This window comes from Eumetopias jubatus, unplaced genomic scaffold (assembly GCF_037043125.1).
Source record: "Eumetopias jubatus isolate StellerSeaLion01/CBP00866 unplaced genomic scaffold, mEumJub1_p1.0 scaffold_12, whole genome shotgun sequence".
NCBI lineage: Eukaryota > Metazoa > Chordata > Mammalia > Carnivora > Otariidae > Eumetopias > Eumetopias jubatus.
In genome coordinates this window covers 75221556-75245318 of record NW_028274818.1, presented here as the reverse complement: position 1 = coordinate 75245318, position 23763 = coordinate 75221556, and the positions used below count along the sequence as shown (strand labels likewise).

Genomic DNA, 23763 nt, shown 5'->3' with positions numbered 1-23763 from the left:
TTGTGGTTATTTTAGGTCACGCACAAACGAACAAGTGTTTAATTTTAATAATTATTTTTATTTAGGCTTATCTTTGATTAATAGCCAACAATGCTAGTTTTTAATTTATGGTGGAGATAAAATGTTTCTTTTTTGTTTGTTTGCTTGTTTTTAATCCACTGAATGCATTCACATGCAGTAAGATGTACTTTTTTTGGTGCATAAAGTGAACAGCCACCATCAAAATACGGAACATTCCATGACCCTGCAAAATTCTCTGGTGCTGCCCCTTTGCAGCCCAGGCCTCCTCCACCCTATGGCTCACACAAAACACAGAACAACACAGGTAAATCGCAAAGGCCTGAAGGAGGCTGAAGAAGCTGAAGAAGACAGGTGTTGGGATGGGGAGGAGCTGCAAAGGGGCATGAGGTTTCTTTCTGGGTGGTGGAAATATTCCAAAATTAGATTGTGCCACTGGTTGCACAAGTCTGCAAATATATTAGAAATCAGTGAATTGTACACCAACAATAGGCAAATTTCTGGTACACAAATTATATCTCCATAAAGCTGTTAAAGTTACATAGTGTATGATTCTACCAAGGGGACATCATTCCAGAAAAGGCAATGCAATAGGAACAGAAATTAGATGAAGGTTTCCCTTTAGGAATAAAGGCAGTTAAGGAAAAATGTGTTGATTTAAGTAAGTAATAGGAAAGGAGGCCTCTAGATAGGGGAACTGCGAGCTGCTGCAAGAGGGTGGGCCTCAGGGACTGCTCCGCCGTGGTAGCCCCCGGCGGGTGGCGTGCGCGCCGTCGTCACCCCCACCCCACCGACCCGCCTACCCAGGACGCGCGCCCACTTACTGTGGCGGTGCCCGACACTGTCTGCGCGCTGGTGTCCGCTGCGCTCTGCTCCGAGTGCGTCTGGGCGGGAGGGTACAGGTTTAACGTGTGCTCGGGGACGGTCGTCTGGCCCGTGTACTCTGGCGCGGGGTGGGGATGAGGGGCCGTGTATTCCGCGGGGATGCCGTTCTGAGGGGGAGCAAACTGGGCCGAAGCGTAAGGCTGAGCCATTGTGTCCGGGGCAGCTGCTGCTTCCTGATTACCCTAAAAAAAATCAGAAAGGGGGAGAGAGGGTGAGAACACCGTGAGAGGGCACCAGGCAGACCCCTTCCCTGAGGCCCAAGGACTACTGCTCCCCCCAACACTGCAGGGGCCAGCACTATGCCAAGAGCCCGAGATGAATGCATCCCACTTCGTCTTCCCCAGACTCGATAAGGAAATAGTGCTCAGCATGTATACAGACATAACCCCATTGCGCAGATGCAGAAATCGAGGCTCAGCAAGATGCAGTCACTTTCCCCATACCTTCCAGCCCCATAGCCAAAGACGGAGGTTCTGTGCTCTGCCCGATTCGATTTTTCTGGCAGATCCTCCTTATTTCGTTCCCATTTTGGAACACTTGAGCATATAGTTTTCAGAGATAGCAGAGCCTTGATTTGATACTTAAAATGCCAAGAGAGATTAAATTGAACGTGTGTGTTCTTGAGAGGAGAGACAATTCATCTAAGCATTTGAATTTAATCAAAGTTTTATGTGACTTGGCTCACATAATGGGATGGGGGAAGTCCTTTTAATGGTCATGGTGTGTGTGTGTGTGTGTGTGTGTGTGTGTGTGTGTGTGATGTTCCCAGCGCCAATATGAAGCAGCCAATGGACATTCAAGACCTAATTTGGACAAAGATGGCACTCTGTGATACTGTGTTCACCATTTTAAGTATCTTTACAAAATGCTGGACTTAACCTCATTAGTCAATGCCTCCCCCGCCCCCTGCCTTATTTTTTATAAGCACAGAGTATTATATAACAATTCACCCTTCCAATCTAGGCAAAACATGCAGTGTGATCATTACAGTCCAGTCAAAAGATTAAAAAAAACCCCTGAATTCAAATGCTTCCATTTCAGGAAACATCTATCTCTCTCTAACCCGACCCAGACCCTCATAACTCTACTACCCTACACACACACCACACACACACACACACACACACACACACACACAGGCATGCTCACACATGCACACTGCACCAGAAACTGTAACCCAGAGGCCCAAATTTTTCATGATCTCATGAGATCATGGAAAAGAGATCAGTCAGAGAGAGACAGAGAAGCTTAGCAATTAAGCACACCACAGAGCTGCCTCTCCCATTGTCCATGGTCAATTAGATGTGACTTCAGCCCTCATAGAATGATACCAGGGCAAAAATATCAGAATTGCTCACATCTCCTCGGTCCCTGCCACCAACATTCAGGAGCCTCTCCAGCTAAAGCAACTTGAGTGCAGCAAAAACATTATGACAGAGAAGGGACCCCCCCGAAAAAAAGTTTATTCTCGGAGCCGTGCACAGAGCTTGTGCATTTGTTTAGAGGGGACCTTAATTAGAATGTTAAAGATGACACTTTGAAGAGAACTAAGCTTAGGATAAGTTTAAAACATTTTACAAGTGAAAACATTCCCATCATGCCCTTTCCTCCCCCAGACGAATGTCTCCAAATGTCTGTGCATTGGAAGCAGAAATGCACAACCATTGCTTACTTTCTGTCTAACGTCTTTTCCTCGAGTTTGGGGCTGTGCAGGGTCTGTCTGCGCTGTGGTTGGATCCCTGCACGTGGAAAGTTAACCCTGACCATCCTTGGGAAGCCACATTATCGCTGCTGCTTCGTGTGCATCGGTCTTTTTGTCTAGAATAAGTCCTGGTTTCCTTTTAGGGGACTCGTTCACTCTCAGCCCACAGAGTGCAGATGGCGCTGAGCCCTGCCGCAGCTTACCTCCAGACACAGTCACATGACCCTGGCTATTCAGAGGGTTCCAGAGTCACAGTCACAGGGACATGGATTCACGCCCATCTATCTAAGCCAGTTAGTGAGTTCACCTCTAGCAATGCCAAGGAGGCAAGGTTCCTGGAGTTTGGGGAAGAAGTTCTCCTTCCTCTGGGATTGGCCCCTGTAAAAATAATGCCACCCTAGATCTGCCAACAACTGCCACTTGAAAAGGACCCACCTAAAGCAGAAGCCAACCAAGGGGAAAACAGAGCCCAGAAAGTGAGAAACAGGTCAACTGAGTCCCGGTGACATCACGTGAAGCCTTGGATCCAGCTTTACCTGCAGTTAATAACACCACTGTTTGCTTCAGTTTCATGAGTCAGTAAATGCCTCCTTTTGGGTAAGATAGTTTTATTTTCTGTTACTTACAACCAAAAGAGTCTGGACTAATAAGAACAGAAATATCCTCTCCCATTTATAAGCCAACTAGCATCCTTCTCTTCCACAGGGCTGCTCAAGGAACATAGCTCTCTGAATGCAAATTCCATGCGGAGACACTTTTTTCTGGCTGATGAGAAGTTTGGGATCTTGAGAACCCTCCAAAGGGAAATTCGTTGTGCCAGATTCTACTTCTGCCCAAAGGTCTGTTTCAGCCCCCCTTCCCTTCAATCTGCTGCTTCTTTGAATTGAAAGAGAGGCTAGTGAAAACTCCAGGTGTGGCCCCATAGGGGAGCATGAAATGATCCCACAAGCAACAGCAGAGAGATGCTCACACAAGGAAAAAGGTTTCCTCCCCTCTGCCTCTAGCAGAAAACACTTTTATGGGGACACATAGGCCTTTCCACATAGCAGAGCAGTCTCAGGAAGAATGATCTCTCCCCCACAGGTTCCCAAAAAACTGCAAGGGCTTTCTGTTGGGATCTGAGCTCTCTCTGCATCAGAAGGAGAAAGGCCTGCCCTCAGGAAGCCAACAGTCACTCCATACTCTTCACATCCATCAAATCTACCCATTCGCTGCCCCTCTGCTTGGAAAACCCTCCCTACTCCCTTGCCTGGCTAGTCTTGAATGTCCTTTCAGGTCCCAGGCCAAGTCCTCCAGCAAGCTTTCCTTGACACTGAGCCCACTTATGCTCCACTGTAGCTTGCAGCCCCATCTCACATAATTCCTAGTGCTGCCACTGCCTGCTTATTTGTCTGGGAGAGTCCTCAGGGCTGGGGACTGTGTCACATTCTCCATTCCATTTCCATTGTCCCATGGCATGCTAGCTGCAAAGCAGGCATTTATTAGTACTTACTAAGTGAATGCATGCTTGAATAATGAATTCTGGGCTCTGAGAAGCTTAACCTGACAACAGGACATAGGGTGGTGGGGTGAGGGGATAGAAGAGGGGTTGGCAAATGATCCATGGGACAAATCTGGCCCACTGGTTGTTTTGTAAATAAAGTTTTGTTGAGACACAGCCATGCTCATCGTGTTATAATGACAGAGTTGAGTAGTTGTGAGAGACCCACAAAATCTAAACTATTTAACCATATTGGCCCTTTGCGGAAAAAGTTTTTACATCAAAGTGGCAAAGTTATCACTAAATATGGGGACATCAAGTAAGAAGCCACTGTTGCGGAAGTAATGGTAAGTTTGGGCAGGAAATAAAGTTGGCAGTAAAACCGGAAGAGAGAGAAAGGGGGGGTGCATTCTCCCTAAACCAAGGGGGAAAGCTCAGCCAGAGTTGTGGATGGGTGGTGCCGAGGATGGTGCCCAATGGAGAAGTCTTGTTCAGAGTGTGCCTTCCATCTTTGTACCTCTGCGCTATAAGCACACATGTGCACACACAGGCTTCAGACTCAGCACAGTGGGCTGCCGAGAGGAAGATCAATGACGACCTCAGGCTTCTGTGCTCATGTGAAAGGGATCTCTTCTTCTTACTAGTGCTCAGAAGGCACGCTGAGGGATGCTTTCTTCTCAGGCCTAGAAGGTACCAGGCATTGTGCTGGGGCTTGGCATCAGTACTTCTTACACAGGGTGACTGCTCCCTGGGACATCTGACAATGTGTGCAGACATTTTTGGTTATTCCCAGTTGTGGGGGGAGCATTGCTGCTCACATCTAGTAGGGAGAGGCCAGGGATGGTGCTAAACACCCTACAATGCATGGGACAGTGCATTGCACAAAGGATTACCTAGCCCCAAATGTTAATCTCCCAAGACCTAGGATCCCTGCTTTGCATGCAGTGCCTCTTTCATCCCATGTTCCTTTGCTGTGAAGGAGAATGCAGTCCAGAACTAGGAAATGATTGTGCAAGGTCACAGCAACAAGCAGCCCTTAGGGAAGCCAGGAGCCGAATGGACGCCCAGGTGTCTCTGACCTCGAAAGACTATCACCTGGTGGAAAGGTTTGTTCCCATTTTGAAATAAACAAACCTCTCTTGGTTATACATACACCATGGCCTCAGGACCTGCTACCCACCTGGTGGTGTGTTACACCCTATGGGGAGTCAGGTGCTGGGGTACTTGATACAGAAATACCAGTGTTCCATTTGCCAGACAAGCCTCTGGTGCATGTTAAAGCCACAGCCTGGAAAATTTGTGCCATCTGAAGCCCAGGGTCTAGCGTTACAAGGTTCTGAGGCTGTCCTAGGAAAGGCAAGGGCCAACTGGGGACAAACAACCCAAACCTTGTGTCATTCTGGCAAACCCAGGGCACCAAGCTCTAGGGAGTGTGTCCATGGTCACCAAGGAGCCCACAGGTAGCGTTCAAGTCCACGAGGCTCCGGACGGCACTCCTGCTCTGAAGTCCTCAAACAGATGTTAGTGGGACCCCCCACAGTTACTTATTAACACTGACAACTGTTCCAGAGAGACCCTATTAATATTCCCAACATTTGCACTTTGGGCTAATTATGGCTAATATTTAATTAAGATCATTGTACTTCCTACAGAATTCTTTTTTACCTTCAAATGGCTTCAGAGATGTCTTTGTTTCCTCCCTAGTGGTGTTCCTGGATTCTTAGCTTGGCTGAAGTGTGTTTTCTGGAAAAATACATTCGCATTAAGGGCACCTTTGGCACTCCAGGTCAAGGCAGATCTTGGGCACGTGAATAGGCTCCTGGTTGAAAGCCGAAGCCAAATTCATGTAGGTGACAGTGACAGACGAAAATTATTTGGAGCATTCTGGCTAGACATTCCCTCATTTGTAGAAGCTGCCTTCTTTCTTCTACTCCAATGCCAAGCCCCCACCTTTCCCTAAATAAATGAGATGATCACAAAGATTCTGGTATCTACTGTGTCAGGGTGCTTGTGGGTGTCCCAAGGTGGTGGGGAGGGTGATTCGGCTTTGCACAGAACCCCCACATCATCCAGAAAGTGCTGCAAGAGATGTGCAAACCTAACATCAGATGTTCAGTGCCTGGACTTTCCTGGGTTGCTGAGAAATACACAAAATATTGTTTTGAAAAAAGCCGAGACCTTAGGTTTTCTGTCAACGCTTGCTGCTGTGGAACTGGATAGAGACTTGAAATAGAAAACAGTTATTAGGAATGTAGAGGAAACTTCCCTGTCCTCATACCACAAGCCTCAATCAGAGCAGCAACTCAACAACAGCAACATGATGTGGGACCCCATCATTACCCGAGACACCCCAATGGGTGGCTTGGACTCTAGTTACTGAGAGCAAGAGGATTATTAAAATGCAACCAAGTCTGAGTCACCAAAGCAAAAAAAAAAATGCCATTTCAATTTAAATATTTTACTGAAGCATGAAATAGCCAGGATATTATTGCTATTTTAAGACTAACACTGTAATCTGACTATTAGCATAGTTTGTGGACTCTACTGCATGCAGACATTCAGAGAGGCAGTCTTCAAACATGGGAGGATTGGTTTGGTCATTGAAACATCTGGCACCTTTAATTTTCTCTCTGAGGTGGGCTCAGGAGACAGAGAGAAAATGAGAGCCACCCCCCCCCGCCCACAACCCCCAGACATCTCCCTTGTCCCAATTCATTGCCCCAAGTGGTTTAATAAAGTCATTTTTAGAAAGTAATACGAGAACGAAGGGTGGCAGCCCATCAGATTTGCAAAATATTTTGGCCCCAAATCTAATGCAAACCACATTTCAACTGAGAAATAGTCTTTACGTGGCAGAGTGCGAAGTGGGGATGTTCCTTTCGATGTAACTGCCTGACTTCTGGTGAGAAGGCAAAATACCTGCTTTCAGAGCTGCCAAGGTGGACTTTAAAATAATAAAGTATTCTTCCTGTGTATGTGTGTGTGTTTCCCCAGCTTCAATAGTCAAACTTCTTGAATTATCGTTTCCCTTTTGGTTCTGGAATTGATTTGCCCCCCGTCCATTTCTTGCCCCCCAAAACCCCTTCTGGCCTAAACACAGTCCTTCTAATGAAGACATGCACAGGAATTGTCCGGTCCTAATAAACCAGTGATTGTATCTGTCCACACAGCCAAGAAAAGCAGCCACTCCCAGAGGGACCCCCCCCCCAACATGGACTCCTGGAAGAAAGCCTCCCTTCTTGGTCTCCTGCAAGTTTTCCGTCTTGCTGACTGTTTTACTTTAGTTTTGTAGCGTGGTCTGTTCTACTTCTCTGGCAAGAAATTGCGCATATTCAGAGAAAGCCTCCAGTGCCTGACTGAAAAGAGCTAAGCTGTATCATGCCCCCAGGGGCATTGAGACAAAGAAGAAAATGCAAAATTACACCATTAACCTGCTGGTTCTAAGACCAGCTCAGTTAGACACATCAAGCAGAAAGCTCGCTCTCTCTCTCTCTCTCTCTCTCTCTCACACACACACACACACACACACACACAGCTGAAATTCTCTCCTTTCCCCACGGCAGGATTCAAGGAGCAGAGTACGCATCGCAGAGAGCAACAGACTTAACGCAAGGCAAGGCTTCAGCTTCATTCAAATCACAGTTTCGAGTGAAAAATAAAATCGGGAAAAATACCTGCTGCACCATCCTGCTTCCTTTCTCCTCCATAAACTTAGCAGCTGTTCTAGCCCCACACCACAAAGCATCTGCCCAAAGCAAGCCTCAGTTACGAGCGAGGGTGTGCGCTCTGTGCAACGTGTGGATGGCTGGATGTTGAAGGAGGGGAGCTGAGGCCGCCTGGCTGACCTCCCCCTCAACATCTGACTGCTCCCAAAACCAACCCCAGATGGGATTCTTTCCGCCAGCGAGGCCTGGCCCATCAATCACCGCTCGCCCCTCCTATGGCTCCTGTTCTCAGTTTCAGGGTGCACACTGAGCAGATGATTATATAGAGGAGGCAGAAAACACACACACACACACACACACACACACACACACACACACACACACACACCAAGCGCTCGCCTACATTAATAGGTGTTTAAAAAACATTAGAAATGCTATCCTATGCATCGCCTGGAGCTGGAATTTTTCATTACTAAACTAAATATATGGGATGCAAAGTTATGAAATCCACCGGGGATCTTGCTTACTATCCTATTTTGTTTTATATTTTTAAAAGGGTTGGGGGGGTGCCAAGGGTAGCAGGGGAAGACACAGAGGCAGGATGAAGAAAGAGCTCCAAGACAGAGATGGGGATAGGAAAATTTAAAGAAATGTCCTGAGAACAGAGGGAATGAATTTATAACAGCGCTGCGCAGTTAACTGTAAATTGATCTTAAAATACTGTAGCTGACAATGGTTTGGAAGATTTTGAAGCCCAGCTCCTTTGCAGACTAGCTGTGTGACCTTAGCCAAGTAGTTGCAACGCCCTGGGCTTCAGTTTTTGCTTCTGTTTAGTAGGGATAACGATGAGTGACTTCACAGTGTGACTGCAAGGATCAAAATAAAAACCTAATCATAACAAAACAAACACACACAGGGCTTGGCTTATAGTATGCACTATAAAAACAGATTCATTCATCACATGGTGATGCAAAACTCAAGACTACCTTTGTCCCTATGGACTATGTAGTCAAGAGGGGCAGCAGGCTTTTAAGAAAGGAACCCACAGATGATCCCCAAATTGCCGTGGTGGTTAGTGCTACGAAGGACAAGTCTAGGGGTCTTGCTTTCTCCTTTTCTTGAACTTTTTCTCCTCTTAGTTCATTTTTTTTTCTTTCTTTTCAAACGAGCAAAAACAAAACCGCGTACAAAAAATCCCCAGTGATTTCAATGCCAAATGCTACCTCTTTATTTAAAGATACAAATACTTTGTTCTTTCTTTATTATTAAAACTACAACGACCAGAGTGAAATGTCAAAACAATTTCAGTTTTTATTTGGCCATGTCTTTCTTGCTCGCCGAGGGAGAGTTTCAGGAGTTCCATCCACCCTTCCCGTGGACAGCTGCTTATCACCGAGATGCCTTGCTAAGAAGAGGAGATATCTCGCTACACTGGAGGGAATGGATGGGGTTTCTGAAGTGATTAAACGTGTAATTAAATTGTATAACAGAGGAGGGGGTGAGGGCAGGAGAGGCTGCCTGGAAGAATTCAACCTTCCTGCTGGTCTGTCCCTAGTTCAGGTAGCCCCTGGGTGACTTTTTTTTTTTTTTTTTTTAATTCCCAGTTCCCCAGGGTTGGAAAGAAAATCTGGATCAACAGCATCTGTGCCATCCTTCCATTTCCATTTCTAATCATACTCTCAGGATACCTCTGATGCAGAATTAAAATAAGCAGCCCGTGTAGGTTCCTTACAGGAACATGTCGGCCCTCATCTCAGAGCTGGGGAACCACAGAGGACCAGGCCACCTTCTTTCCCACGGTCCAGCCCAATATGTGGATCCAGCAGTCACTCTCAGGAGCCATAAGCCCTCCCGGGCTCACAGATCACTGAAAAGCCAAACTTCTGTCCTTCAACCTGGGAAGGAGGGACGAGACCAAGGCAGACAAATTCCCTGGTGAACTATGTTCCGCGGAGTGATGGAGGAAACACTCAAAAAACCAACCAACAAACCACTCAATAGAGAGGAGCATTTCAGGTGGGAACAATCAGGGAGATGCAAGAGGACACTGGTCCTTAGCCAGTGGACCAGCAGAGTCACTTGGGGGTATTCTTATTAAAAAAAAAATTAGACTCCAGGACTCCATCCCAGACCCACTGCCTTCAAATCTCTGAGGGTGGGATCCAGGCATGGATGCTGTGTAGAGCTGCCCCACATCATTCTGCCACCCTGGGGGAAAGTGTTCTGAGTTTTTCAAATTATAGGTGTGATCCCTTGGGCTGTAAAACCCATGTAGGGAGTTATCATGCCAACATTCTTTAAATGAAATAAATTATACCGCGCTGGAAAAGAATAGAATCAGAGTAAAATGGTAAGAGTTAGCATTGTTTCATGAAATTTTTATGTGGGTGAACTGGGTTGCAATGTAAAATCTTTTATGGATTGCAGTAAAATACATAAAATTAAAAAACACTATGCTACTAATTTCCAGCGTGTGTTACCATTTAACCTTTTACTGGAACTGTGGCTATGGAGTCAAAGTCAAATGATCAGAAGTCAGGAGTACAATGATAGGATTATTGGCAAGTCATTCAACCTTCATGTGCCTCAGTTTCCTTATTTATAAATATAAGTAATAATATGTATTCTTCTTCCCAGTGAGGCTCTTGGAATGCTTTAGGAGAAAAATCTACAGGACTGTGTTTTATAATCTAAAAAGTCCCATGAGTACATTTCGTATTGTGGGGATGAAATCATTCCTCCCTTTCATCCAGCAAAGTGTACCATCTGGAGTGCACATGGAGAAGTATGTTAGGTCCTGATGCACCAGGTGCCAGGTGCTGTGCTAGGCACTTCAATCCTCACCATCAGCCCCTTTTGATAGGTACTATGGTCCCTTTTAAAGATAAGGGAACAGAGGCTCCAAACAAGTGAAAAAATATTTCCTACTATGGGATCTAATACATTAGTTAGGTATCAGAACCAAAATTTGAACCTCATCTGGTTTTATTGAAGAATTCCTGCCACTGAATCCATACTAAAATGAAGATGGAGATGATGATGGTGGTGGTGGTGGTGGTGGTGGTGATTATGATGATGATGAAGATGGAGATGATAATGATGATGATGGTGGTGGTGGTAGTGGTGGTGGTGATTATGATGATGATGAAGATGGAGATGATGATGATGATGGTGGTGGTGATGATGATGATGAAGATGGAGATGATGATGGTGGTGGTGGTGGTGGTGGTGATGATGATGATGATGAAGATGGAGATGATGATAATGATAAGAAAACTTTTCTTGAGCACTAACCATGTACCAGTCATTGTTCTAAGCACTGAGGATATAAAACTCAACAAAGGAGCTTTTCCTACATTACCTCTTCTAACAAGAACCCAATACCATTATTCCGTTTCTAAGGGAGATGGAGTTACTTCCTCCTACTCACACAACTGGGAAGTGCTAGTTAGCCAAATCTGTCAGACTCCTAAGCTCTATTTTCTAAAGTAGTTGGAGATGGGTTTGAATCTGACCTCAATTAGGTAACATACAAACCTTGGTTTCCCTAACTACACCAGCTTACCGAGCAGCATCTCTTGAACAAAGAACACCGAGATTGCTCTGAGGCCATAACTCACAAAAACAAACAACAAAGATAACATGAATCCATGTCACAGATTCAAGTGAAAGCAATTTGTTTCATTTCACTTCCCTGGCCTCAACAGGGAAGCAAGAGAGAGAGAGGCCAGAAGCCATCTTTCTGTGGCTGACAAAAACCAGCCAAGTGGGCGGCAGGCTTGCAATGACAAGGTGTCATGTTTGTAAAATGTTCCATCCCAATTTTCCATTTGGAGTCACAGAAGGCAGTGTAGAGGTTGTTTTTCTCAACTCCTTAAAAGTTAGTGACAATCAAATATTTATGGCACTTAGTGCAAGGCAGGAGTCTTGATGTGGTTGCTCGTGAGGTGATATTTCCAAAGGGAAATGTGCTTGTCTCTTAAAAAAATTAGCAGCCTCTGGAGCAAGTGAAGATCCCAACCAACAGCATCAGGCACTTAAAAAGATAGGTCTTCTCATCTTGCTCACCATTGCCCCAGTTTCTCAGAGGACCCTGACTCATACCTTCAAAGTCTTGTCCAAGTTTAACATTCTGTACATTTTGATTTTGACATTCTATGTATTTTTATATTGTATATTTTTGAGGTTTGTCTCCAAGTAGACTATAAACGCTATGAGGACAGGAACCTTATCTGTTTTTCTCATCACTGTTGTCTCAACATTTCAAACAGTGGTGTTCACATGTATATGTTCAGAAGTTCTGTTGAATGAAAAATGAATTCCCAAGCTAGTCCCTTTGTCCTTTACCCTTACTAGTACTAAGACATGCTCTGACTCACCCAGCAACATAGGGCACTGAAAAACAAGGTCAAACCATGAAATGTTGCTCTGCACCTATTAAAAATTTTTTTTTTCTCCACTGGGATATCCCAACATTGTACTGAAGGACTTCTTGTTGGACAGTCATGCAACATAGGGCTTCACCTTTTGTATGTGAATTAGCTGTGAATGGCTTATTGTTATTTCCAATCACTAATAAAAAAGTAACAGCCAGAGCAGCTGGTATTCATTGAGTTCTTTCTGAGCGTTGGACAATGTTAATCACTTTGCATATATTATTTAACTTCATCTTCATACAAAAGTATATTTTCAGTAAACTTGTTTTTATCACACCCATTTCAACAGATAAGAAAGTACAAGGTTTTGAAGCTAGTAGATCTTAGAGGCAGACCTCAAATCCAGGTCTTTCTCCAAAGTTGAGGTACTTTCAAATATGCTATGATTGACCTCTTTGTTGGCTAAGATGAAGGATGATATTTGAAAGGGCTAAGGTGGGACTATTGAATCACAAAATATTTTCTGAGATTATTTGGCAAATCCCCGAAGTATTCTATCCCAAGTGAGAGGCTACCAGAAAGGCACGGGTTCTTTGTTCCTGCTGTCCCAAGATTCAGAATCCAAGGGAGTATTAATAGGGTTAATTATGACAATGGTGATATAACATGATTGATAACAACAATAATATAACTAGAAGGGCTCATAATATGTACTTGCCATTGCCCTAAATGTTCTATAAATGTAATTCCCTCAGTGCAACCCACAGCTCTGTGATGTAGTCACAATCTTTATCTTCACTGTATAGATGGGTGTTGTATATTGTATATTGTACAGAAAGGTTAAGCAAATAATCTGAGGTCACTCCAACAGTGCATGATCCAACTCCTATTTGTGCCAATCCAATTCTTAACTCAAGGCAGGAAGTTGAAAAAAAAATTAGAGGAAGTTCCTGTGTATGCAGTTTCCCCCAATGGTAAGGTCTTGCACAACTACAGTACACTGTCAAAATTAGGAAATTGACATTGTAGGACCACTGCTTCACGCTGCTGCAAACACAATGAGAAGTTAGGGTAGTACAAGTCCAGCTGTTGTGAGTCCTTTGCTATCGATGCCACGGCCAAGTGGCCACTGCCATTTACCCTTGAGTGACAGCCAGAGCTGCCCACCCCTGTCACAAATAGAGTGACACAGACAGAAGGGCAGATGAACAAGTAGAAAATTGGCCAAGCAAATAAATATTAGCAAAGACTGTTTTCATAAGGGAATGAACAGACAAATGCACTTTCAATTATAATTCAATAAGGATTCTTTACCTCCTGGGTAGGGAGGAAAGCTTCAATCTGGAGCAGACTTTAACTTTCACACTCCATCTCTTCTCCCAGCTAGCTACTTTCTAAAGAAGGGGAAAAAGTTCTCACCGCCACCACCACCACCAGGGTAATATCAGTGTCAAATTCATATTCAAGATGAATTCCAATGACTTGCACCATTGCGAATACTACTACAGTTAGCCGAATCCACAAAAAGGATGAATTTTGTTCCCTTAAACAGCTTCTTACAGGTACCCTGCAGATATGATTCGGGATGATATCACTGTTACCAATTTCATCATCACTATCCAACGGGCTCTCTGCCTGCTTCTAAAATGGAAAATTGAGATTTGGTGTGAGGCAATTGTCTCTGTAAGAGCGGAGGTCACTATCCATACAGACAGCACCAAGTAGCTTAGAGAGGTACCAGCTCCACTGCGGATGTGGCTGAGTAAAGCATAGTACTAAGAATGCCACCCGGGGTCTGCCACTAGATTTAGAAAATTGGGAGCATTAAGTCACACTGCTAGAAAGAGAATCATACATCCTCCTCACTGGGATGATGTTACAGATCATGAAATACTCAGGCAAAAGGCAAAGTAAGCATTCTACATAGAAACACGTGGGAGGAGTGGATACCATTGTCTTGCACATGGCTGGATTCAGAATCATTTCTTTTTGTACCACGTTGTGAAAACTGAGTTTTCTATCCATCAGAAAACTTTATGTTCCAGTGCCACTAATCAACACTTGTACTTCTTCAGTCCTCCTCAAAACTGGATGCCTCAGCATAGCTGATACAACCCCATGACCTTGAGAAGACATGGCACAGTTAAGACAGAGAAAGTACCTACCACCTGCACATAGTTTATAATGAATTTACAGAATCAAACACTTGAGTGTATTCTTAATTACCCAATTTCCTCATATGAATACCATTGGCCTCTCATAAGATTATAAACTCCTTCAGGGCAGGTACTTGTCGGATTCATCTTTAACGCTTCCCTCTTTGTCTTCCATATTTTGTAATCAGGTGTTTGACATGATAAATATCTGTTGGCTTGAATTCACCTCACTTGTAGAAAGATGTCTAATCTGGTTACAGCAACAGGCAAAGATGATAAAATATGACCTTGTCTTTCATGGTGTATTGCATAAGTTTTAGCCTCTAATAGTTTGCCAACTGGAAAAAAAGGCTGTCATAAAATGAATTAGACTTGGACTTGGAAGAAATGAAATTAGGAAAGACTGCCAAAAAGCAAGGGCGATGAACTATTCAAATAGGCAAGAGCGTCATAGTCATGCAATTGTTTCAGCAGCTAGGTGTTGGGCATTTTCTGGGTGGCAGGTCCTGTGCTAAGTCCAAGGGCTACAGTGGTGACAAGGATAGACACAGGCCAGGTCCCTCTCCCAGTGGTGACAAGGATAGACACAGTTCAGGTCCCTCTGTAGCTACCGGCTGGCAGGGCACACAGCGTAGTCCAGGAATTTGTAGTGCAATGGGATATGTGCCATGAGAAGATAAAGACAAGGTGCTAAAGGGTCTCACCTATCCCCGATGGTTTATCAAGCAGGGCTTTCCGGAAGAACAGATGTCTAAACCGAGAGTTGAAGGTGAGCAGGAAATAACCAGGTGGTATCAAACATGTTGGCAAAACAATACGTGGGAAGGCCAGTTGCAAGGCCAGTCGTGAGGAAATACCTCACACCCGGAGCAGCAGAGTCAATGAAAAAGGAGTAAAAGAAAGTGATGTAGCTATTTTCAGAGCAACAGGACCCACAATATATAGAACTGAGATATAGACCTGAAGGCTAATGGACTGTAAAGGCCTTGAGGGCAGAGACCTAGGTCTGTTTTACTGAGAACCATATTCCCAGCACTGTCAGAATGGCATGCATGGAGTGAATGCTTATAAAATGTTTTGGTTAAATCACGGAGTAAATGTAATGATGATACAAACCAGGCTGAAGCTAATCGAGGGAAGGAAGGGGAAAGGGAATGATAGTAAAGAAAGTGATCATTTAAAATAGACTCCTGGCATTACCTTTTCACTTTAAGCAACTCAAATGGTTGAAATAGAAGAAATAAACAGAGGAAACGGGTGGTCACTTTAGGTAAATAAATAGGAAGAGGCTCATCCTTCTTCTCATCACCATGCTCACAATAGCTTAGCTGGTATAAAGGTTACTGGGAGCACTTACACAGTATCCGTTTGAGCCTCACATACCATATTGGAATGTAGGTAGGGTGGATACCATGCATACCCATTTAACAGAAGAGAAAGCTGAGGTGCAATAACCCAATGCCATGCGCAAGTTCACACAGCTCCTTGACATTCTAGCTGGTATTTGAACTCTAGATATATTTTCATTGTACCAAGCTGCTTCCTAAGTTTTCCATTTATATAACCTGACAGATCTAGCTATATCAATAGGTTTGATCGCACAATGCATTTGTGGGTGTCCTCTATCCCGATCTCATAAACTTTTACACAAAGAATAAGAAAACTGAATTTGGACATTTGGGCAATTGAATCTATCATTAGAACAACGAACTTTGTTGGCCTGACAAATTCAATACAACTCAACTTAGCATAAGTATGGCAGTACTGAGGTTATTACTGTGTTTTTAAGTAAGTTCATAGGGAATGAAACTAGTGATGTCCAGTCACTGGCCCTGTCCCTACACAGGGGACTTTGAGCCCATGGTCTTCAGCCAAAGTACCACTTGAGACCGGAGAACTTTGAATTCCTCATATACATGTGATCAGTGCATAATATTATTTTTCTGTACCTAAGGATGTGTGATATATTAGGGATGTCTTCTTAAAGATTTTATTTATTTTTGAGAGAGAGAGAAAGACAAAGAGAGAGAATGAGCATGAGCAGAGGGAGAAGCAGAATCCCTGCTGAGCAGGGAGCCCAGTGTGGGACTCAATCCCAGGACCCTGGCATCATGACTTGAGCCTAAGGCAGACGCTTAACCGACTGAGCCATCCAGGTGTCCATTGGGATGTCTTCTTGATTGATGCTGAGTGTGTCACATAGTTTGTAGTAGAACAGGGCCAGATTCACTTAGAAAAAGAGGTTTTGCAAAACATCAAGGTGGATTCAAGGAAGACAGTGGGTTTTCGGAAACATGGAAGAAGTTTGCTTTATTTGTAATAGGAAACAATTTTACCTAGTGGTAAGAAATTTTATTCAGATATCAACAGCGTGGAAGTCTGGCCAAATAAATTGTGTGGTCACTCTGTGTACAACATATGATGTTCAAGTTAATTTATCCAAACAACTCCAAGATAGTCACAGCTAAGAACACGGAGGCTGATGGAAGTCAAGTAACTGTGATTCAAAAGGTTTTCAAGGAGCAGCCTGACAATATTTTCAAATGTAACTGCATAGTATGTGTTTTTGCAGTGTACCTGCTCATTGGCAACATTCATCCTCTCCACTAACCAGTTTTCCTCATTTGATTTTTGACATGCTTATCATCTTCAGATAGAATGGAATACTCTTGGAATCTACCCCAAACAGACAAAAGGTGGTCCTCACATTCAAGTATTATTGACTTACATATCTGACTTAAGCTTAGTGAACACCTGCTGTTATGGGTTGAATCGTGTCTCCCCCAAACTTAAATGTTGAGGTCCTAGCTCCCAGTATCTCAGAATGTGACTTTATTTTGGTAAGAGAATAGTTGCAAATGTAATTAGTTATGTTAAAATGAGTTCATACTGGAGTAGGGTGGATCCCCTAATCCAATACAACCGTTCTTATAGAAAGGGGAAATGTGGATACAGACATGCACAGGAGTAAAACACCGAGTAAAGATGAAGGTAGAGATGGGGATGATGGTTCTACAGCCAAGGATGCCAAAGACGGCCAACAGGCCACCCGAAGCAGGAGAGAAGCCTGGAAGCAGATTCCTCCTCACACCCCTCAGAAGGACCAACCCTGCTCTAAACTTGATCTTCTGGCTTCCATAACTCTTGAAACAATAAATTTCTGTTATTTAAGCCATCCAGTTTGTGGTATTTTGTTACAGTAGCCCCAGGAAAATGATACACCTACTATGTGCTATCATGGAAGACATGGTGTTAAGTGAAGTCCCTCCCTATCTCATGACCCTGAGGTCCAGTGAAAGAAATATAACAATCCAGCAAACCAGAATGATTCAGTATCTTGTTCTCTCGTTCCATTCTTTACGCTTAAAAGGAGGATGCTGAGCCATGTAACAATTTTCATGTACTCTCATTTGATCTCTGTGAAGCACATTTTGTAATCCCAGTAGGATAAGTTTAGGAGCTTGAGAGATCTGCCCTGGCACTGTGGTTTCACCCTGGGCTGTCCTAATGTGGTAGCCATTAGCCGTGTGTGGTTAGTGAGCAATTACAACGTGGCCTGATCTAAAATGAGGCAGGATGTAAGCATGGAAGGCACACGGGGTTTCAGAGACATGGTATAAGGAAAATAACATAAAATATCTCTCTAATAGTTTTATTTTTATGATGTGTTGAAATGATAATAGTGTGGAAATGTTAAATAAAACATTCTTGGCTATATATTGAGATATACTGGATTGGATAAAATATTGAAATTAAATCCACCTGTTTCATTTTTACTTTGCTTAATGTGGCTACCAGAAAATTAACAAAAAAAGAAAACCTACATATGTCATTCCTATTTGTGGCCCTCATTCTATTTCTGTTGGATAGCACTGGTAATATCCATTGATTCGAAGATCATAGAGCTGGGTTGGATCCACATCTACCACAGACCAGCTGACGGGCAGAGCTGGGGTTGAACTCAGACCATTCCAGTTTGAAGCTCCGGCCCCTTCACAAAACCAAGTTACCATCTTGGCACCAAAGGTGAACATCTTTAGAAACGTCCTCATGGAGATGAATCCAGAAAAAAGAAGCTTGATTCCAAAGCCACTCCTCATCCAGTGTTTGTGATCTTAGAATTCTTCATTTTACCCGACTCTTTCTGCACAATTTCTGCATCAACCCCAAAACAGCCTTCACAGAAGGCTGCTTCTGAAAAGAACATAACTTTGACTTTACCAAATCCGACAAAGCTCCCAAGGCTCTGAGAATCTGTCTAAAGTACCTATTTGGGGACAGGAGAGGTAAAAGGCTTTTAAAAGCTTGTTTTAACTCTGTGTGAAATCAACTGACTAATATTTATACTGGGCAGCTTTCTGCAAAGATGAAATAAACTCTCTACAAATAGCCTACAGAGCTCAGACATTCACTGTGTGTGAGGTCAGGGAAGAGCCCTTGAACACGCTCCAGTATGCAGGATGCTTAAGGCATCAGCAGACATTCTGAGTTAGATCTTATTCTGCAAGGTTATCCATTGGATTTGATCAGAAAGAAACTAGTTCTTTTTTAAATCTCACAGACACGTGGTAGGATGTCTTGCTTTCATTCACTCATTCACTTCCTCAAGATGTACTTCTTGACTATGTTTTTAGATGCACTAGGGAGGCTCAAAATCAGCATTTGTGTTTCTATTACTATAAAATAAATTCAGACCTGAGAAAACAGTCTCTGCTAAAATGGAGATTAAAATATGGATAAAATGAGATCTAGGAAAATCAATGATGAAAGTAAGTGTCATGGATTTTGTAAGTGTAAGGAAAAGTTATTATGGGAACCAGAGAGGAAGCATTGGAAGCATCCCACTCGAGAGATGGAAGGTGTATTGAATGCTTCTTGAAGGGTGCAATAGTCAAGATGAGTCTTAAGGGAGAAGTTGGAGGGAGTCAGGTGAAAATCCGAAAGACAGGAAAAGCATAGATAACTTCAGGGCATAAAAGAACACAGAGAACAATATTATATGGCTAATGTATTGTGTGGTGGGGATTTGGCGGAATTGGGTCTAGAAATAAGGTGAAAGGCATGCAAAGAAAAACAGGGAGTTTCATATAAAGTAGTTTGGATTTGGTCCAGGAACGGGAGGCCATCAAAGAGTTCCAGGAATGGGAATGGCCTGGTCAGATATGTCTTATATTAAGACTACTTTGGCCACAAAATGAAGAGTACATCAGAGAGAGAAACTGGTGGCAGCAAGGAGGGGAGAGCAAAGATGATGGTAGTCATCCATGAGAGGAATGACAATGAGGGACAGAGACAAAGATGAGATGGATCAGAGGTCTCCTCTCTAGGCTATTTCTTTGTATCAATAATGCCCACGGCTCTAATCTTTTGCAATCTTTCCTGTGTCCAGTGCAAAATAACTGATTTAATTTTTTTTATTTTAATAGGATGCTGATGAGCATTCTCTACCCTAAAAGATACTCAGAGCAGTTACGCTAAACAAGAAGACAGTTTTAGTGCTCCATTAAAGTGGTCAAATTAAAAAAAAATTCTCTGTGAAGGATTAAATTGTTGAAATATAAATGCATTCAAGAAAACCAAACTCTACTATGAATTTTAAGTGTGATAGGTTCTTGAATATGTGCTATGGGTGGTAGAGATAAAGTTGATGATGGTGGCCATTTGTAAAGCCTTTTATATACCTTGAATGACTTACAACCATTACTTCATTAACTCTTTACAAGGACTCTGAGTTAGATATTACTATCCCCATTTAGTAGATGAGAAAACTGAGACTCAAGTCAAGGAGGGACTTACTGCTACACTGCTAATAAGAGCTAGAGCCAGACTATGAATCGAGCCTGGTATAGTCCAACTATGCCATGTTCTATAGCATTTCTCTGGGATGTTTGCCATATTGGCCTCCCCTCTACAGTCCTTATTAATAATTTAGATATCAACAAATAAATTTAAATTAGCAATTTCAATTACGTTTTGACGGTTTTCCAAGAAATGGTCTAGGCTCTTTGAGGGGATAGGGGAAAAAAAAGAAGATACCATAGTTCTTGACATTAAGGATCTTTTTTTTTTTTAAGATTTTCTATTTATTTGACAGAGAGAGACACAGTGAGAGAGGGAACACAAGCAGGGGGAGTGACAGAGGGAGAAGCAGGCTTCCCGCTGAGCAGGAGCCGGATGCGGGGCTCCATCCCAGGACCCTGGGATCATGACCTGAGCCGAAGGCAGACGCTTAACGACTGAGCCACCCAGGCACCCCTTGACATTAAGGATCCCCTAAAGACTGAGAAAGGGAACCTTTTGCTGAGGTTTAGGTGGCAAGCCATCTCTAGAATAGGAGGCATGCTGTCCAAATTCTGGCCCTCTCTCACCAGGTATATGACCTTGAGTAAGTAGCACAACCTCTCCGGGCTTTGGCCTCTCTCTATTATCATGGGGATACTAATAGCATACCCTTAATGGTTTATTTATGGAATAAATTAGTCATTGCATATACATTTCCTATCACCATACTTAACATAAGTATTATTCAATATATGTTTATTATAATAGTTATGGTATCTGTACTATTATTGTCATTATTATTAATTAAAAGGGAAATAACTTGGATGACACTGTACAAGGTGTGAAGGAAATTTTTCCAGAAAAAAATAATCCATCAAAACCCAGCCTGGGAGGAAAGCAGGTTGGGGGAGCAGAGGTTAGGTTTGACTCATCACACCCACAACTGCACAGGGCTTGGAAAATAACATACAAGCACCCAATGGCAGGAAGGGCAGAAAATATTTCTCTCCAAACAGTGCCTTCTGAATCTTGGACTGAGCTTTGATTCTGGTTCACCTAAGAGCATTTAGTAGGATGGTCAACTGTGCTCAAAACCAGGACTAGAATTGATAGCCACCCTAAAACGTCAGAATGAATGGCTATGTAGGTGATGTCTTCTCACCTTTGTCTGTTATAACTCCCACTACCCCTTACTGACATTGCTAACTCAGAACGTACTGTTTAAGCCTCTAATAATCACTCTCAGAGAAGAAATCATTCACAAGCCAGTAAGAATATCTTAAATGAAAAAGGCACCATTGCTTATGAGCATGGTTCTTCAAATACCCAAGGGCTTGTTTTGATTCTACTGGAGATGAAGGTACAATGATAAGAATCTAAGCTGAATGCAAGAATCTGGTGAACAGATAATGATGATTGTATCAGTTTCTCATTGTGCTGTAATGAACTACCACAAACTTGGTGGCTTAAAACAATGCAATTGTATTCTACTATAGTTCTGGAGGTTAGAAGTCTGAAATCAGTTTCATCACATAAAGTGACCAAAAGTTAAGGTGTCAGCAGGGCTGGTTCTTTCTGAAGGCTCTGGGAGTGGGTGGGTAGGAGAATCTGATTTTTTGCTCTTTTTAGCTTCTAGTGGCCACCTGAATCCTTTGCCTTGTGGTTCCTTTATCCATCTACAGAATGCAACACTCCAATCTCTGCTTCTCTCATCACATCTCCTTCTCCTTCAACGATGATTTTGACACCTCTGTCTCCCTCCTATGATAAAGACCTTTGTGATTACATTGGGCCCATTGGGATAATGACAGATAATCCGTCCATGTCAATATCTATCACCTAAAACATCTACAGATTCCCGTTCACCATACAAAGTAACACTCACAGAACTCACATGTTCCAAGGATTAGGATGCAGATATGTTTGGGGGACATTATGGAGTTTACCACAGTGATGATATTCCAGGGAAACGCTGTCCAATAAAACTTTCCAGATATGGAAATATTCCATATTTGTGCTGCCTAATACAGTAACCACCAGCCACATGTGGTATTGAGCGAAGTGGATAGTGTGATTGGGAAACTGAATTTTAATACTATTTAAGTTTTAATCCACATAAATAGCCCCATGTGGCTAGTGACTGTCATGTGGAACAGGGTAGTTCTGGGGTAGGCATCCATGAGTTCCCATTGGGTCATCAATAGCATCTATAATTCTAGGAAAATAAGATTAAAGGATGAGTATAGAGAAATGCATGATCTCTTATACATACTCATTTAAGTACAGTCACATCATTACATTTACCGGGGAGCCAGCCCGAGGGTCCCCTGCTTGTTTTTCAGTACCAAGGACAGAAACACACAGATTTTTTTTTTTTTTTTTTTTTTTTTTGCTTTAGACTCCTCTGTTAATCTACATTCTTTTACTTGAGTTTTTACAGATGATTTTTACAGTATTCTGACTGGTGAATGAATCCCAAAGAACGGAATTTTATGCCTATTTAGATTGTGTTGGGAATCAGTGCCCAATGCAGAATGCAGACAAAATCACGCTAAGTAGTCAGTTTATTGTAGAGCCTTTATCCACCTTTTGGCATGATAAGTTTAATGCTGAAAACTAAGCTAGTTCCATGGTATACAAGCATGAAACACAGGGTTCCAATGCCAGCAAAGTAAAATAAGTATACTGGGTAGAGTTTTCTCAGCTTAGGGATTAGTAATATAGACTATCTTCAACAATATTTAGGATGATAAAGAAGAGACACACAAGAGTGTTGGAATGAAAATTAACTAGATATGGAAGACTGGACAAAAAATTACTGAATTTGAATTAATGAAATTCAAATTATTCCTGAAATTTTTGTTACATAAGAAACAATAAAATCCATAAAAATGTGAATGGAAATAAAACTATGGCTATAAGACTGTTACCTGTTAGGATGTGTCACTTTGGGGCAAAAAAAGGCCCAAGGTCTTAGTGGACCACAGACCCAAATATAGTAATAAGGAAATAACCTATTAAGAATAAAGAATCCAATAGAGGCATGTCAATACTACATAAAGCAGAAAACTTGAGAGACAGAGAGAGAGAGAGAGAGAATGAGAGAGAGCATTCAAAACCTTGCCTTGTCCTCAGCCCAAATATCAAGAAGGAAGGCCAATATGATCTCTCAAAAGAATTCTGAAAATCAGAGAGAACATACCATCTATCTGTCTGATGTTCAGTTTGTCTGGTCCAGTCCTCAAGGACTGATCTGTTTATGATGGAGGCACATGCTTTGAGCAGACTGAATCTTAAGGTAAAACATAAGGAGAGCCCCTTACTAGAACACCAAGTCAAATCAAAGCCAAAAACAGGATGACAAGTTGCAGTAAAGCTGAAGTAATGGATTGAGAATAAACCAAATGGTCACAGGAAGTGGTAGAATAGACAAGACTCAAAGAGAAAGGGACATGGCATCACCAGGCAAGCAAACATGGAGTGGTAGATGGTTCAGGAACTGGTTTCAGAACAAATATAATGATTTTAATATCTTGTTACAGTTAGAGAGCTAATCACTTTATTTCAGAGCCAGATGGGGTGCAGGGAATATGAGAAGTGTGACTACTTCTTGGCTTCTTCAGAGTGGCCCATTGATGGATCTCCAGACCACTGACAGCAGAGTAATTCAATTATCTTGATGAATCCTTAAACCCTCAAA

At 42.7% G+C, this 23763-nt stretch overlaps 1 protein-coding gene across 12 annotated transcripts in view; it reads right to left on the bottom strand.

The window, feature by feature from the left end:
• RBFOX1 (RNA binding fox-1 homolog 1) overlaps positions 1-23763 on the bottom strand; it is a 2047095-nt gene that overhangs the window by 172975 nt on the left and 1850357 nt on the right. For 10 of the 12 annotated variants that reach the window (XM_088016928.1, XM_028117531.2, XM_088016933.1 and 7 more), the window contains one exon: positions 843-1085. In XM_088016928.1, the coding sequence (XP_087873054.1) occupies positions 843-1085 (243 nt within the window). Of the gene's footprint in view, positions 1-842; positions 1086-7759; positions 7793-23763 lie in introns of those variants that run through there. The other 2 variants (XM_088016932.1, XM_088016936.1) reach the window with 2 other exon arrangements.